Consider the following 15,661-nt stretch of genomic DNA (forward strand, 5'->3'; position numbering starts at 1 on the left):
ATCTCAACTTAAAACCCACCTGTTTAGAGCTGCTTATGGCTAAATTAGGGTTAGAGTGCGGGTTTTTGTCTCTTTCTTACTGTTTATTCATTGTCACATGCTGTTTTTATTTTGTTTTTTAATTATGTAAAGCACCTTGAAATGCCTTGCTGCTAAAATGTGCTATACAAATAAAATTTGTTTGATTGATTGATTAATGACTAAAAGAGAACCAACATCAAAAGAAATGTTGTAGCTGCTGCCAGACACACCTATGTCTGTGACTTCTTGGGTGCTTTCTCAGTAAGACAGGCAGACAAAAACAGGGAGCAGAAATTAAGGTCTAGATAAAGAGTCATCTTGAAGCGTGAGCGGCAGAGGACTATGATGGCCCCACATCTGTGTGGAGTTTCTATGTTCTCCTCGTGCACGCCTGGGTTTCCTCCCTCTTACCAAAAACATGCACGTTAACACATACCACGAGCAGTAACAGATCACGTGAATCTTTGTTTAAAACTTCCTTTGAGGAATGCTAGTTTCATTGTAGCTGTTCTTTCAAAGCTGTAGGAAGAGATGCAAATCAAATATTCTGACAAAAAGAGAAAAATACCAGGGAAGCGTTAATGAGAAGCATGCTGTCCCACGGGCTCTGGCTTCATGTACTTTAATAAAAGGTCAGAAAGAATTAGTGAATGAAGCTTTAAAGCGGAGTGTGGTGCTGAATGTGTGTCTGTGCCGCTTAGAGCGACAGGGAGAAGGCTGAAGGGCTTCCCGTGGCTCCGTTCATGGACAGGGAGAAGGTCACCAAGCCATCGGCGCAGGTCGACTTCATCACCTTTATCCTCATCCCCATGTTCGAGGCCGTGGTGAAGGTGAGCGTGGAGAGCAGTGGTGACAGCTGCTGTTGCTCGATAAAGCACGAATTGCTGAAAAACGTCCAGCTTAGATATGGACTTTAGGAAAGAACTGCACGTTCATGTTCTGCTCAGAGTCAGCTGATCTTAAAACTGAGCCGAGCAGACTTTATCAAAGATATTAACACGTGTGTGTGTGTGTGTGTGTGTGTGTGTGTGTGTGTGTGTGTGTGTGTGTGTGTGTGTCAAGCTGTTCCCACAGATCGAGGAGGTGATGGTGCAGCCACTGAGAGAAGCAAGAGACAGATATGAAGCTCTGAAACATATCAATGGCACTATAAATGAGGTTAGAGGGTTTTTACAATTGTGCACGTGACAGTTTGTGTATGAAGGAAGTGGTTTTTTTGTGACTGATAATAAGAAATGTTTGCCTCAGGTGCAGAAGAAGAAAAGCGAGAACTTGAACATGGGAGGGAAATAGAAGCAGACTTTTTGGATCTGTAAGAACCAAGTTTTTGCCGTGAGTGTGACTTATATTAAAGAGCTTGTACACTTCCTGTTTTGTTTTCATGGGTTTAAAGTGTGTTTCTGTTTCAGCAGTCAGTCTGCAGAGGAGCAGAGGAACAGGACAAGGTCTGCCAGAGTCCAGTCCCAAAGTGAGGGAGACGCTGCTTGAGACCATGTTACAGATCAATCATGGACAGTCCGAAACCTTTTTGTAAACAAATGTCGGCATTTGTTCAGCAGACAGCTGGAACGAACAATACTTACATGCTTTTGTTGTTTTAAATGTGTTGCTTTTATACATGTGTACATATTTTTTTCAACCTTTGGCTTTGAATAACAGAGTTAGTTTAGAATGAACTGTCTGCACTTTTTCCCCCCTCCATTGTATATGTTTAGTAACTAAACAAGTCTTTCAGATTGCATTATCCATTTATTGGATGCAGTGAGTACTGTTGAGAAGTCAAAGGAAATGATAACATTGTATAACAAGCAAAAGGATCCAACCATTTTCAGCCCATTGTTTATGGCACAGAGGGACATTTTCACTAACGGTTTGAACATCTTTTATGGGGAAAATTAGAAATTTTGTCAGGACTGGTGGCAACGGAGGCGAACCCAGAGAGCAGACTCATGACGGGAACTAAAAGAAAACTAATTTATTAAAGTGAAAATAACAGCTGCCGTGGCAGCGAAGCAAAAGAAAACTAAACCCAGGAGCACAGATGGGAACACGGGAGCGAACGGAACAGGATTCAAAGGATACAGATCAGGAACACGGGACAAGAACAAATGACAACATTGATCCGGCGGAGTAGAGGAGAAAGGGACCGTGTTTTAAGCACAGAGGATAATGAGGCGAGTGGGCACAGGTGAGTGATCATAATTACTGGCAGGTGGAGATGGGCGTGGCAGGTAGTGAAGTGAAGTAAAATTTATTTAAATAGCACTTTTCTGCAGCAAGGCGATCCAAAGTGCTTAAGGTAAACAGATGACAAACTGGGGAGAAGTAGATGATACATAAACACAGACACGAGGGACCAACACAGACAACCAAAAACAAAACATGAACAACACAAATTTGAAAAGAACACAAAGACAGACTGAAAAAACCCAAATCCCGACAAATTTTACGCATCTGATGAATTCATAAGGCCTTCGCCTTGTGAGCTTTGCAGCTCTGACTTGGGATAGTGGCCCTTAGGGACCAGGATTGGACATCACTGATTTAGAGGAAAAACCTCACATTTTTTTAAGTAAAGAACTGCCATGCTAGGGCTGAAAGCATCTGATTCAAAGCTCAGCACTGTTGGCAACATGCTTTTCAGTGTCACTTGCAAGTGGGTAGATGTGGACCCACCTTCATCTCTGGACTGGAAGGAGATAATCAAGGACATTTATCGAATGGAGAGACTGACTCTTCTCATTAAGACTTGCTGTTGATAAATGTGAGAAGTATTGGAAGAAATGGAACATCTACCTGAATTTGGTACCAAATATATGATCAATGTAATTACCTCTGTTTTATTTGAATGTCCTACACTGGCTTTTACTCCTGTTTTTGATTTAATAGGCCTCTGATTGCCTTGATGCTTTAGACACATGGTAATAGTGGTCTGTATGTTCTGCAGTATGTGTATTTCTAAAACTAAATAATAAAAATAGAGTATAAAAGAAAACATTTTTTACAGCCTCCTGAGAGGCTGGTGAGTACTCCAGAAAGGAAGTTTCACAAATTTTGAGTTAACTTACCCCCAAGACAGAAAACTTTGTGTTTTGGGTTCCAGAAAGGCTGATTGCTTAGAGGTTAAGTATTTCAGAGTTTCTTAACCTTGAGATAAGTGCATGCATGTGCACAATACAAAGCCATCATCATCATTCCCCAAAAAAACAAATCAGTGCAGTTTGAACAGAGGCTCAGCTCAGCCCAGAGCTTTATTTATTTATTTATTTATTTATTTTTACATGAAGAGTCAAATAATTAAAGAAATTGTGTGTGCCATGTTCTTCTAAACCAGCTTATTAATTGAAATGATTTTGGGGAGGAAAGAAAATCTGTTTTTAGGAAGATATCTGTAAAATGAGGTTTTTAAAACCATTATTGCTTTTACATTTAATTGTTTTAATTTAATCGGTGACTACAGGTTTCAGTCTTAATTCTAACAGTTTATTCTTTAAATAATACTTTGATTTATGAGCTTATAAAGTAAAAATAATAGCACATTTTACTTCCCTGCCTGCCTCTGGACAAATGTTGCTTCATATACTTTGGATTCTTAATATATTAAACACTAATGAACACTAATTAATCTCAGGATTATTCTGTTATTGTCACCGTTAGTTAGGTTTTTTTGAATAGTCTCATAAAAACAGAGAAGGAAATTCTGGATTTGGACTGCAATATTCATTGTTAGAAAACAGAGTTTAAATTTAAATTGCTGCATTTGGAGGCTTGTAGGGAATAAAACAGATGAAAAGGAATGTACATCATTTTCCTTAATTTTGTGGTAACTGCAGAGGTGTTTTATTCAGCAAACTAATTTCTGCAGATTATATCTCAGCGTGATGAACAGACTTCTGATGACAGTGCACATCCAAAGTGTTTTATTCCATATACGCAGGAGGAGATAAATGTGTGAACCTGATAAAAAGGTGATACCTTTAATCGAAAAAAGCAATTCTGCTCCAGCTTCAGTCAGTTTGATTATAAATGTACTATTCATGTCAGATATCTACCTCGGAGACTGGTAGAAACTCAGTTTCATTCACAGTTTGTTACCATGGTGACAGACTCAAAGTTTCACTAACCGTTCTTATTGGAACAGAAAACTCAGGCTGAACTTATTGAGTTTTTATTAAAGGCTTTCAATGCTACCAGATGACTGCCATAACCACCAACGATGGGGGGGAATTCATTCTCCTCATACTGAGCCCCAAAAATTCAGATTTCATATATTAGTTGCCATCCACCCAGTTTTGTGCCTCTGTAAGACTTAATGGAGAAGCCTGTGTGGTTCCTCAACATTTAACAGCCTGATGGGATGATATGAACCACATAATAATGGGTCTTTACCCTTTTTCGTAGGTTTAAGGTTTGAGGGAGCATGTCTCAGTAAACACCTTGAATAGGAATTGAGTCAGATGCTTAAAAAAACTAGGATTTGTGTGGGAAGCCATCTGAACCTGGGCTTTTACTGCTTTTTAAAGATTTGACTGCAGCCTCAAGCTCTGTTGATGTGAAAGAACGGCCCTGACCAGACTCTGATCCAGAGCAGGAGTGTTAATGCCATTAAAGGAGATCAGGTCAGGTCTGCAGAAACATGGGAGCAATCGGATGAATATAGCCACTTAAGAATTGCACAACAGTTTTAATAATTTCCAGTGGGTCTGATGTTACTCCTGCACCATTTTTAACTCGAGGTATCAGCTGGGATGCAGATACTTGTTGCATCTGATAAGCCACCAGTTTACTTGTCTTATCCTCCTGCTCATATTTGGACCTGGAATTGAGTTCAAGTTCAGTAATGTGCTGCGATGTGATAAGATCAGAGTCGGCTTGTAAAGACATCTGCTTTTTTTATATGTATCCGGCTGTTTTATTGTCGCGTATAAAGAATCTAAAAACACAATGTGCTCAGGGAACCCGTTCGGTTTCTCTCTTCTCAACCTTCTCCGATGGGTCCTGTAAGAAATAATCTCCCCACCTATAAAAGCCTTCATTGCTTCCCACAACATGGAGGCTGTGACCTCTGGAGCCTTATTACCCTGAAAGAAAAAAAATCTATTGGTTTAGAAACAATGTTGACAAAGTCATGTAGGTGTAGATGTGACAAGACACCATGGTGGTTACACATTAGCAAATGTCTTGATATAAATGTTCATGAAGACTGAAGCATGGTCCGAGACCAAAATACAGTCATAGTAACAATCTGAAATTGACAAATCAGCCTGATATTAAATAAATAAAAATCAGTGAGTGCATGTATGATGAATGTGTATTGTCTTTTATCTAGAAGTGCCACAAAAGTAAAACTATTATTTAAAAAAGAAATATAAATCAGTTCACTAATACCATTTTTTATCGTGCGAGTTGTACTTTTTAGGGGGTATATGGAGGATAAATTACTTTTTGTTGCGTGACCTAAATTGGAAATATAAAATGAACCACAGTTAAATTAATCAATGAGAGTAACGCAAAACAGTTTAATCTCAACAGAAAGATTTTAAATAACAAAATACAAATCAGACCAATCTTTGTGCTAAACCAAAAATAGCTCTTTGATAAGGCTCGCGTTTACAGTTCGCTTTAATAAACTCAAAGTATGGAGTCCACTCAGGCAGACGACTGGATCTCAGCTCTGGACGCTTCCTTCTTTGGTCTCTTGTTGCCGTTCGCTGCCGGATCTTTCCTTCTCTTCAGCTGCTGCTCGTCCAGCCTCTGCTGCTTCTTCTGCAGGTACACCGACACATTGTCGAAGCCCACCTTGTACAGGTGCTCAAAGCGGTTGTTGGTTCTTGTGGATGCTGTTCCACCAGAAACGACAACAAGAAGTGGTGAGGGGCGACACAAGGAGGAGAGTTAAGAAGACAGTGATTACACGAGACAGCTGGACTTGTGGCGTTACAACTAGATCCACTAAACAGGTTTCAAAAAGTCTCACTGGATGTTCTTTATATCCTTATAGACCAGTTAGTTAATCTAGATCAGGTGAACAGACAGGTTTAGCTAGTCCAGACCAGGTTAAGAGCCAGACTTTCTTCCTTACTTGGGATGAGGCTAAATGTCAGGTTTATTTAATCCAGACCGGACTCCAGAGCACTCTGACAGCCTCAGATTGTGATGGTTAAAATCATACAGATTTACAGTATTTTCCTCTCCCTCTGGTTATTGTTGCATCCTTTCGCTGAGCATGCCACACTACGTCTTGTTAAGATTTTGGGAACTATATATTTGAACCATATGTTTAGCCAATTTTGAGTGACAAAGCTAATGTTTTTGTAGAAAATAACTGCAGTTATGCGAACACCAAAAGGAAATTTCACAACTTCCAAAATATGAGCGTTCTTTGGTTTAAACAAAAAGTAAAGACGACACTTCGACCAGGTTTGGTCAAGCCCAGCTATTTGTTTTAGATCCTGAATTACTAAATTCCATCTTAAACAAAAAAACCCTCAGGTCTTAAACATGGTGAAAAAAACACTGTCTGGGTTACTCACCTTCCACTGTGTCCCAGTGTGGCCGGAGGGCTTCAGTCACTCTGTTGAGTTCAAGATGCTCACTTTCACACTGTAGGGAAGAGGAGAGCATCTGATCAGTCTACTGAGTGTTCCCAGCAGAATCTAAGCAACACTGACTTACTGTGAATCCTTACAATCAATAAATACGCACCATTTGACTGAATGTCTTAGATTTTTACTGTGTAAAACTATCACTGCACTGAATGGCATTACTTAGCAAACACAAAAATGGCTGTAACTCAGTCAATTATACGGATATTAAGGTAAATTTTGACACTGTAGTAGCTGAAAGCCATCCCTATACATACTCTGCTTGTTAACCAATCACAAGATGACATTATTTATTTTTGAAAATAAACTTAGTCTAAAACTCTGGCATGAAAGGTGGCACCTATATGCAATCCCTCAAAGCATGCAAGACCTTATTTACTCTATAAATGCATCACTGCTCTGTCATTTACAGAATCCCAACAAATAAATGTGTCTGATGCAGTGTGGGGTTCAGGACACATTTTAATCTGTGAACTTGAAAAGGTGAAGATTAACCCACCGGTCCACTAACCGGTGGATAACTGGCCTTAATCTGTGAGCCGCACTAATAACCAGCAGGCCAAAAGCTGGTGATTATCTGAGGGCGTATAGTGAGTATGAGTGCGTTCCACGGTACCTCCCAGGAGTTTTGTCCGAGCCTGTACATTTGAAGTGGCGCATCGCTGGAGTCCAGCAGCACCCAGAGCCGGCCTTCCAGGTCAAAGTTTACATCCAGGGGACAGTGGGGCAGGTGGAGCCTGCTGTGGGGCACGAGCTTCTTGTCGCCCTCTTGGTCCAGAGTGAAAAAGTAAACTGTAGAGACTCTGAAGACAGACAGGGAAGACTGAAGTGACCTCACCTTTGCCCCTGAGCTCATTTTAATGTGTAAAACAGCAGTAATGCGACTGTGACCATCTACCATTTACCAATCAGGAGCAGCCTTAGTGATCATATTATTCCCTCCGCAAAGCAGATCTTCCTCTCTTCTATGCCCGGCAAAAGGGAAGGAAAAGAGAAACCCGAACGCCAGGCTTTCCCAGGTATTTGAGCAGAACCGTGTCAGGACGTTTGGACTCACCTTTCACACAACACAGCCACATGACGACCATCTGGGGAGCTGGTGAGCCGACACACTGTCATGTTCTGGAAGAGAAAACCACATTAAGCCTTTCTACAGTATGGTAAACAGGAAGTACATCTTTAATTGTAAAGGCTTTACACACGAAAAATAACAATGAGCTGCTTCTAGCTAGGTCCTGAAGTAAGATAAACACAACCTAATATGATCAATAGCACGTGCCATTCATAGAAGGAAAACCAATCCAAAAACAAAAAGAAACTCAAACTAGGTGTATAACTGTCCAGCCCCTGATCCTGCAGCTTGTAGAACCTCCTTTAGCAGTGGTTTTATGTAGATATGCAGTAGATCGATTAATCAGCTGTCCATTATTGGACACGTTTTTAAAAAATCGTCAAGCAGCCACATCTATGAACTTATTATTACGTAGAAAGATGAAGACGCCGTAGCAGCTGCTACAACCAGCTCACTGTAGGTCGCAATTTAGTTTTTTTTAAAGCGAGAATGATCTTTTATGTATTTTTTTTAAGAGTCCAACTTTTTGTAAAAGTTGTTAAATATATGCTTATTTAATTTAAGCAGTTACTGTTATGTTTTGTTAAATGACAAACACATAGTGACCAAAAACTAAAAAAAAAAAGAAATCAGTCCTGGTGCCCTGACTTCTAAAGATGGGCATCAGCCACAGAAAAACGCGTATTAGTCATCCACTTGTTTTCTGCAGGCTGTTATCAGGTTGTGGAGGAATTTCGTCCCACTATTCTTCAGTTCACTGACGTTTGCAGCTCTCTGAAGGTCCCTTCGCATCATTTCCATCGGAGCGAGGTTCTGGACTTTGACCAGGCCGTTGCAGCACCTTGATTCTTTTCTTTTTGAGCCGTTCGGTTGTAGATCAGCTGCTGTGTTTGGGATCATTGTGCTGTTCTTTGACCCAGTTTGGTCCAAGCCTCAGCTGTCAGACAGATGGCCTCACATTTGACTTTAGAGTCCCTTTGGTTTACAGAAGTTACTGATACATACATGGTGCGTGTTTGTATCAGTAACATCTGGTTACAATTATCAGTACAGACTACTGTTATAGAGTATATTATCTTTAGTTAGCTCAAAAATGCCTAATGTGTACCACTCTTATACCCAACTGCTTAAGAATCTACAGACTTTAAACACAAATATGAAAGGGCACACCTGAGATTCACAGGGGTCAACTCATCTGTCAATCTTAACGCTCCCCACCCCCGTCTGCCTCCACTGCCACACCTCGAATAAATAAACAAACTAGAACATTTCTGCAGAAGTGCTGAAGGGCACCAACGCTGGTACTGCCTGAAACGCTTTCTTCTCTTATCCCAAAGGCTGATTTTGGACTTTGTTTTGTAATCTAAACTCACAAAATCCCGACGCTCTGATGAATAAACTGTAGAAAAGTGTAAAGTTTGAGGAAGTCTGAGGGTTCGTCAGACAAGCTCGGAAGTTAGTGTGTCACGTCATCACCCTACATTTAACATTCTGTGGAAAAAAATCGACAAAACTCAAACTTAAAACTGAATTTGTGTAAAACATGGTAAAGATATCCAAACTACCAGCTCGGTCACGTAAAGTCCAGTTAAAAGTTTGAAAGATGTTTCCACTGGGAAGCATGCCTGAGCATGTGTGTGTACTGCTACCAGAAGTGGCAGCACACTAATCCTGATTGAGCCTCATGTTTTGAAGACAGACAGTCAAGCAATTGCCTGAGTGTTCGTTTTTTCTATTTGTCAGCTAAATATATCTCATGTATGAATAAATACTTCAGGACCTTTCTGATTTTGGAAGATGATTTTCTTGCACAATAAGTTCAATTTTATGTGACATGAAGGATCCATTGACATTTATGACTGTTTAAAATTTGTATTTTTTTGGTATTTATTTTGTAGTTTTATGATTTATACATTTCCCCTCATTTCACATGTAAATACATACCTGATAACATCATATAGTAGAGCAGAAGTGAATGCTGCTCTTTGCTACGATGGATTTTATAACCAACCAATTTATTTTGGCATTTAACATGGAGCCGGTTCTTAGGGTTCTGTTGTGCAGTGTTCTCTGTGTGTGTTCTGCCCGTGAATACATGGGAAATCTTCCTGGAAGTGAAGTGGACTCTGGATGTGGAGCTGTACCTTCTCTGTGTCAGGATCAGAACTCTCTTCAAGCAGTCTGAGGTCCCAGCTCTGCAGACAACGACCCGACTCATACTCCCACAGCTTCACGCTCCCATCCTGACACACAGAGACACTTTTACAGAATACTAAAAAAAACACAAACCCACACGCCATAAACTGATTCAGCTGTTCAACCCGAAAGCACACAGAACATTTGTTCTGCAATAATAAAAAAAAATTTTTTTAAACGTTTGAAGCTTTCTCTTTTTTTAACAAAGTGGTGTTTCTTCTGATTTGTAGATTTTTTTTTAAATCCTAACTGCTCCAACACTGTTTTATATGATGGCGTAATCGGGTCACTCAGCTAAAAAAAAAAAAAAAACTTTTTTTTTTAAGTTTTAAAATTAAAGTCAACATTTTGGGTGAAAAAAAAAAAAAAAGAATTTGTATTTCAAGATCAACCGTAATGAAGTGAACCTCACTGTGCTCCTGAACCCAACTGGATTTGTTGAAGTTTGTTCAGGATGGGTGTCAGTGTTTATACTGTCTCCTGGGTGGCTGATTATCTGTCAGACAGTTTGTGCGCCATGGGGGACCCTGTCTACAGAGGACGGTCCTGTCTCCCTTCCCGTTCACTCTGTACACCACAGACTTTCTGAGTCATGCCACCTTCAGTAGTATTCTGACGACTCTGCAGCTGTGGGGTGTATTAGAGAGTACAGGGACCTGGTGGACAACACTGTCTCGCAGGAATCATGTGCTCCTGAACGGGGATGGTGGTCGATTTCAGGAAGGAAAACCCCACAACCAGGGCCATCAACATCTTGGGGAAGGAAGTGGAGGTTGTGGACTGCTACAAATACTTGGGAGTACATGTGAGTAATTTTAACCTCAGCATTAATCTTGAAAGTCAAACAAACAAACAAAAGAAATTCTTCTCTCCAGTTTTTTTTTTTCTTCTGACTAGTGACATTATCAAAAACTGTGTGTGTGTATGTATGAGGAAGGGGGTCAAAACCACACAGCAATGCATTTCCCTACCTTTGTTTTGATGAAATATGTAAATTACTGACCATTTTTATTTTATTTCTAATCATTACAAGAAGCCTTTGAAATCCAATGCACTGTACAAGAACAAAGTGAGTGATTATTTTATTTAAGCTCTTAATGATGCAGCTGATTTTAATAAAGTGGTTGATGAGTTTGAGCTTCACAGTAATTCAAGAAATGCACACATACCCCTGATCCAGACAGCAGCCAGTGTGAATGGTTTGGTGGTATCTGCAGAGCACTGACAAATCTGAGAGAAAGGATGGTAAAACGAGAATTATCACTTTCATCCGAAAATACACACATCAAATATGAGTAACCAATCAGCCGGTGGTTCTAAAGAGACATGGTGAAAGTCTCGGGAGTGAGCCATCGCCTGTTGCTGTGGATCTTTGATCACCTGACCAACAGCAGATGAAGTATTGTCTTTTTATGCAGTTGTCTTTTCTTATCGTCTTTCCTGTAATTTGATTGCCCACAGACCAAACTATGACAATTCTATTTCTTGTGTTTTTTATAGATTCACTCTTTTATTGTGTATACACAAACACACAAATGATGACAGACTGAGGGGCTGTTTACACGACTTTGTTTTTGAGTCAATCCATAGATTTTATGCTGCGGTTCAGCTGTTTGTGTTGCCACATATATAATAATTACCCTTTTACTAACATAGCTTTATGGCCAAGTCTCCCTCCTTTTTTGTGCACATGTTCACCAATCACAACACACAATTAATGTTAATGTTGCTGGAAATAGGTTAGTGTGTGTTACTGTGTGTTTTGGTTTGGACTGAATTGTACAGTCATTTACAAGTTAAAACTCTTGAAAGAAAAAAATCTGATGGACTCCAATCACCCCACGCCAGCAGGTACTTACTGGTGATGTCCCAGGCAGAAGGACTGGATGTTGTACGGAGACCTGTGATGGCTCACTCTGATCTTCTCATCAAGGTCTGCTGTGATGATATACTTGTCATCTGGTGATATGGCCTGAAAGAACGAGGGAGAGGGAATCAGTCAGCTTTGATAGACATCGATCAGAGGAAAAAAAAAAAAAGAAGTGCACTTGTGTGTTTCAACGAGTCCCGTGTTAATTGGGGTGACATTGCAGAAAGATGGGAAGGAAAGGTCAACATGTTGAATGTGTGACCGCTGCTATGACCTGCAGGGACACATCATGAAATGAAAAGCAGCATTGCTTGACAGAAGTCATATTACTCGCTGCAACTTGTGCCACAGTTTCAAACACAGATCTCACAGGACCTGTCAGTGCTCAGAGGATGAGTCATACACCTCATTCTAGCTCAGTATCTGTAACACAGACCCAGCTGACTGAGTAGGTTTTACCTGATTACCAAACCATTTTAACCTCTCAGCACAGTTATATTCGAGTTTCAAACACATTCAATTAAAACAATATTTTTCTTGTCTGAAGATTGTGTGTTCTACATAAAACCAACACAACGCAGGAGAGGGTGTGTTGCAGCCAGAAAGACGACAGATACGTCAGCACATTTCAGACCGAGCTCACTGAGGGCTTTGTGTCTGTGAAAACATGTGGCTGCCGGGAGAATCAACACTGTACCCACAATCATTTCATCAACTGAACCACAGACAGGCCTTGGGTATAAGAGGGAATCTCATATTATGTTCCTACAGCTAAATAAGTTATTTCTCTGATATCTTAACTATCTGTTATTTTATTAAAAGGCAGTTAAACTATAGGAAGATTATGATGGCCAAATTTAGTGTTTTTGACACTGCATTTTCAGCCCACGCCTACTTTGGTTTAAGGGCTCCAGGTCTCAGTCTCTGTCAGCCACTCCCTTCAAATCTCATGGTCAGCAAGTCCTTTTTATACCTAACGTTTCTGTCTCCATCTACGGTTTTTTATTCTTCTTGTAATGTTCAGGAGTTTCAGAGCAGTCCTATATACCCTCAACCTTCTGGTACCAGTGGTACCTCCTCCAGCTCTCCAGTGTGGAGCTGATCAGCAGCTCACCCGAACCCTGAAAATGTGTTCAACGATCTCAATCAATGTGGTGTTCAGCTCCTCGGCAAAAACAAGCATCTTCGTCCTATGTAATAAAATCACAACTGCTCGCCCTTTCCTGGCTGATGAGAGCTGAAAATGATTAAACCGTGTGCATGTCACTGGCACAACAACTTGCATGAGTTGATCATTCGTTTTCTAAGCATGAGGACAAACTTTTGCACGTTTCTTTCAAAATGATAAAACTGAAACTCAGAAACAACATAACTCTGTGACAAGAAAACGTCAAATATCAGATTTATATAAATATTTAACTTTGCATGAACCTTCAGGTGTGTCTAATCTGTATTTATCCATAAATCCTTCTTACCACAGCGAGCAGCATTGACAGGTGGCCCATCTTTAGCTCCCCCTCCATCTGTGGTTCGGTCACTGAAAAAGAGTACACATCTCCTGACTTATCAGCCACCAGCAGCTCATCTTCAGCTGGGCTGAATACCAGAGACGTGCACCTCCTGACCACCCACCTGTTGGACACAAACACGAAGCGTCACGGCTCAGCAGGTGCATTCACACCCACCAGGGTGTGAGACTAGAATCAGCTCATGTTGAGAAGCGACACAGTTGATAAATCTGTTTTAATCAAACCTTGTCTTGACTGAGTTACACCCATTTTTGTGTTGGCTAGGTTTGATTAGCTGTGGCCATTTTGATTTGGGTTGACTGCAAACGTTACTTAGCTGAAGATGTTGATGTTAAGATTACACTCAGAGTTTCAGTATAACCTATACAGTGGTTCTTGAGATATTTTGCTAACAGAAAGACAAACACACGCACACACATCATCACCCTTTCGTCTTTGGTGGCAGGCAAAAACTATTCAGGTTATAAAACATTTTTTGTCTGTGTGAAATATTACATACAAAATAAAACTACTGTGATCGTATTGTTTTTTCTTCATGGGTCATCAATAAGATGATCAATAAATGTGTTAGTTGTGTTTGTTTTACTGACAGCTTCTTGTTCTGATTGGTACAAAGTAAGGAGGATCCTAAAACTCGTTCCCATGAAACCACAGCAGGTTTGGTTCAGATGGATGTGACACTCGGCCACAGGAAATAAGAAATAATCATGAAGCCAGCCTGAGTCGTACCTGATGCTGATGCAGCGCCATGAAGGCTCACACTGAAACAGAACCAGCCGTTTGGAGTCATCAGTTAAAGCGAGCAGTTTTCCTGACCGAGACACTGCAAAGGCGAGGACCGTGTCACTTCCTGTTTCCTCTGAGGGACCACCATCACTGACGACAAAGAAGACATGGAGCAGCTGGAAAATTACTCCCGCCTCACAGCCACTTATCCTCTGCAGGAACCACGAGTCTTTACCTGCTGTTGTCCTTCTTTAAACTTTTTGGATTCTTCTCCGCGGAGCTGCAGTCAAACACAAACGGTTCTCTGCGAAACAAAACAAAAGAACATGAGAAATGTTTTATCTTAATGTCGACCAAAAACCCAAAGAGAGCTGTCGGAGTGACACTCTGGATAAATTTAAGCCAACTGATACGATAAGTACCAACAACTTTTACACACCACCTTACAGCAAACTAATCAAATATAGACAACATTATCCTGTAGCTGCTAAGCAAAGACTCCATACATCAAAGCTTGTGAAACATTATATACTCTAAAGTTCACAGAGGTTGCTCCATGTTAATTTGCATTATCAAAGAGCTCCTTTTTCTCACTTCTAATGAAAATCCAGATTCTGATAAAGTTTGGACATTGTGTAAAATGTAAACCAGAACAGAAAGCAATGATTTGCAAATCTCAAACCCCAGCTTTTACTTGGAATGAAACATAGCAAAAGTATCTAATGTTTAAACTAGGATAATACAAAAAGGGGGTAATTTTGAACTTGATGGCAGCGAGACATCTTAAAAGAAGTTGGGCCAGGGGCTAAGTGGTACAAAAAAAATAAGAAGCAGCTGGAGTAGCATTCAGCAACAGGTCAGTAAGAAGACTTGGGTATAAAAAGAGCATTTTAGAGAGGCTGAATCTCTCAGAAGTAAAGATGGGCATTGGTTCACCAGTCAGAAACCCCCCCCCCCAAAACATTCAGAAATAGTGAAGTAAATTCAAAGTAATGTTCCTCAAGGGAAAAATTGAAAAGTCTGAAATTCCCATCATCTACAGTTTATTATATCAGCAAAATATTTTAAGAATCTGGGTTTACTCTGGTACTCCGGTTTCCTTTCACATATCAAAAACATTCATGTTAGGTTAATTGGTAACTCTAAAATTGTCCATAGGAGTGAGTAGAGAGCGTGAACGATTGTTTGTCTCATTTGTCCCTGTGTCCCAGTGATGGACTGGGGACAGGTCCAGGGTGTCCCCTGCCTCTCCCCAGTGACTGGAGATAGGCATAAATAAAATAAATAAGAATGAAGTGTCCTAACACAAGTGCTCCTGTACCACCAGGTAACTCAGCAGCCCTGTCCCGAACCTAGCACCACTCGTCTGTCTGTGCCAGGGCAGCTAGCTAACGCTGCTAACCGGAAGTCAAACGACACGAAGCGGCTCACACCTGCTCTCCTTTCGGTGAATCGCTACGAGTTTCTTGTCGCAGCTTAAGATAAACCAAGCTCCACAGAAACCCACGGCAGTCATGTTTACTGACGCTTGGAGTCCACGCGGAGAGACGTGCTGTTGGGTCGCACGAAAAACACGTCACACGCTGTTACGTAATCCCCGCACACACAAACGCAGGACAGTACCTACTTGAGGGAGGATATC

General features: G+C 40.7%; 2 protein-coding genes across 6 annotated transcripts in view; one reads left to right on the forward strand and one right to left on the reverse strand.

The window, feature by feature from the left end:
* The window catches only part of pde9a (phosphodiesterase 9A), a 16,321-nt gene extending 14,039 nt beyond the window's left edge, over positions 1-2,282 (forward strand). For 2 of the 5 annotated variants that reach the window (XM_017421093.3, XM_017421094.3), the window contains exons 13-16: positions 723-851; positions 1,084-1,179; positions 1,270-1,353; positions 1,434-2,281. In XM_017421093.3, the coding sequence (XP_017276582.1) occupies positions 723-851; positions 1,084-1,179; positions 1,270-1,314 (270 nt within the window). In that variant the 3' untranslated portion in view covers positions 1,315-1,353; positions 1,434-2,281. Of the gene's footprint in view, positions 1-722; positions 852-1,083; positions 1,180-1,269; positions 1,354-1,430 lie in introns of all 5 variants that reach the window. The other 3 variants (XM_037975937.1, XM_037975935.1, XM_037975936.1) reach the window with 3 other exon arrangements.
* A 3,234-nt stretch (positions 2,283-5,516) lies between these two features.
* Positions 5,517-15,607, reverse strand: wdr4 (WD repeat domain 4). The gene is made up of 11 exons (XM_017421109.3): positions 15,453-15,607; positions 14,255-14,323; positions 14,023-14,169; positions 13,240-13,396; positions 11,754-11,866; positions 11,064-11,124; positions 9,843-9,941; positions 7,684-7,748; positions 7,243-7,429; positions 6,555-6,624; positions 5,517-5,861 (listed from the first exon to the last, which is right to left on the reverse strand). Exons 1-11 carry the CDS (start codon positions 15,533-15,535, stop codon positions 5,671-5,673), a joined length of 1,242 nt encoding a protein of 413 aa, XP_017276598.1. The 5' UTR covers positions 15,536-15,607; the 3' UTR covers positions 5,517-5,670.
* Between the last annotated feature and the right edge of the window lie 54 nt (positions 15,608-15,661).

This window comes from Kryptolebias marmoratus, linkage group LG6, assembly GCF_001649575.2.
Source record: "Kryptolebias marmoratus isolate JLee-2015 linkage group LG6, ASM164957v2, whole genome shotgun sequence".
Taxonomy (NCBI): domain Eukaryota; kingdom Metazoa; phylum Chordata; class Actinopteri; order Cyprinodontiformes; family Rivulidae; genus Kryptolebias; species Kryptolebias marmoratus.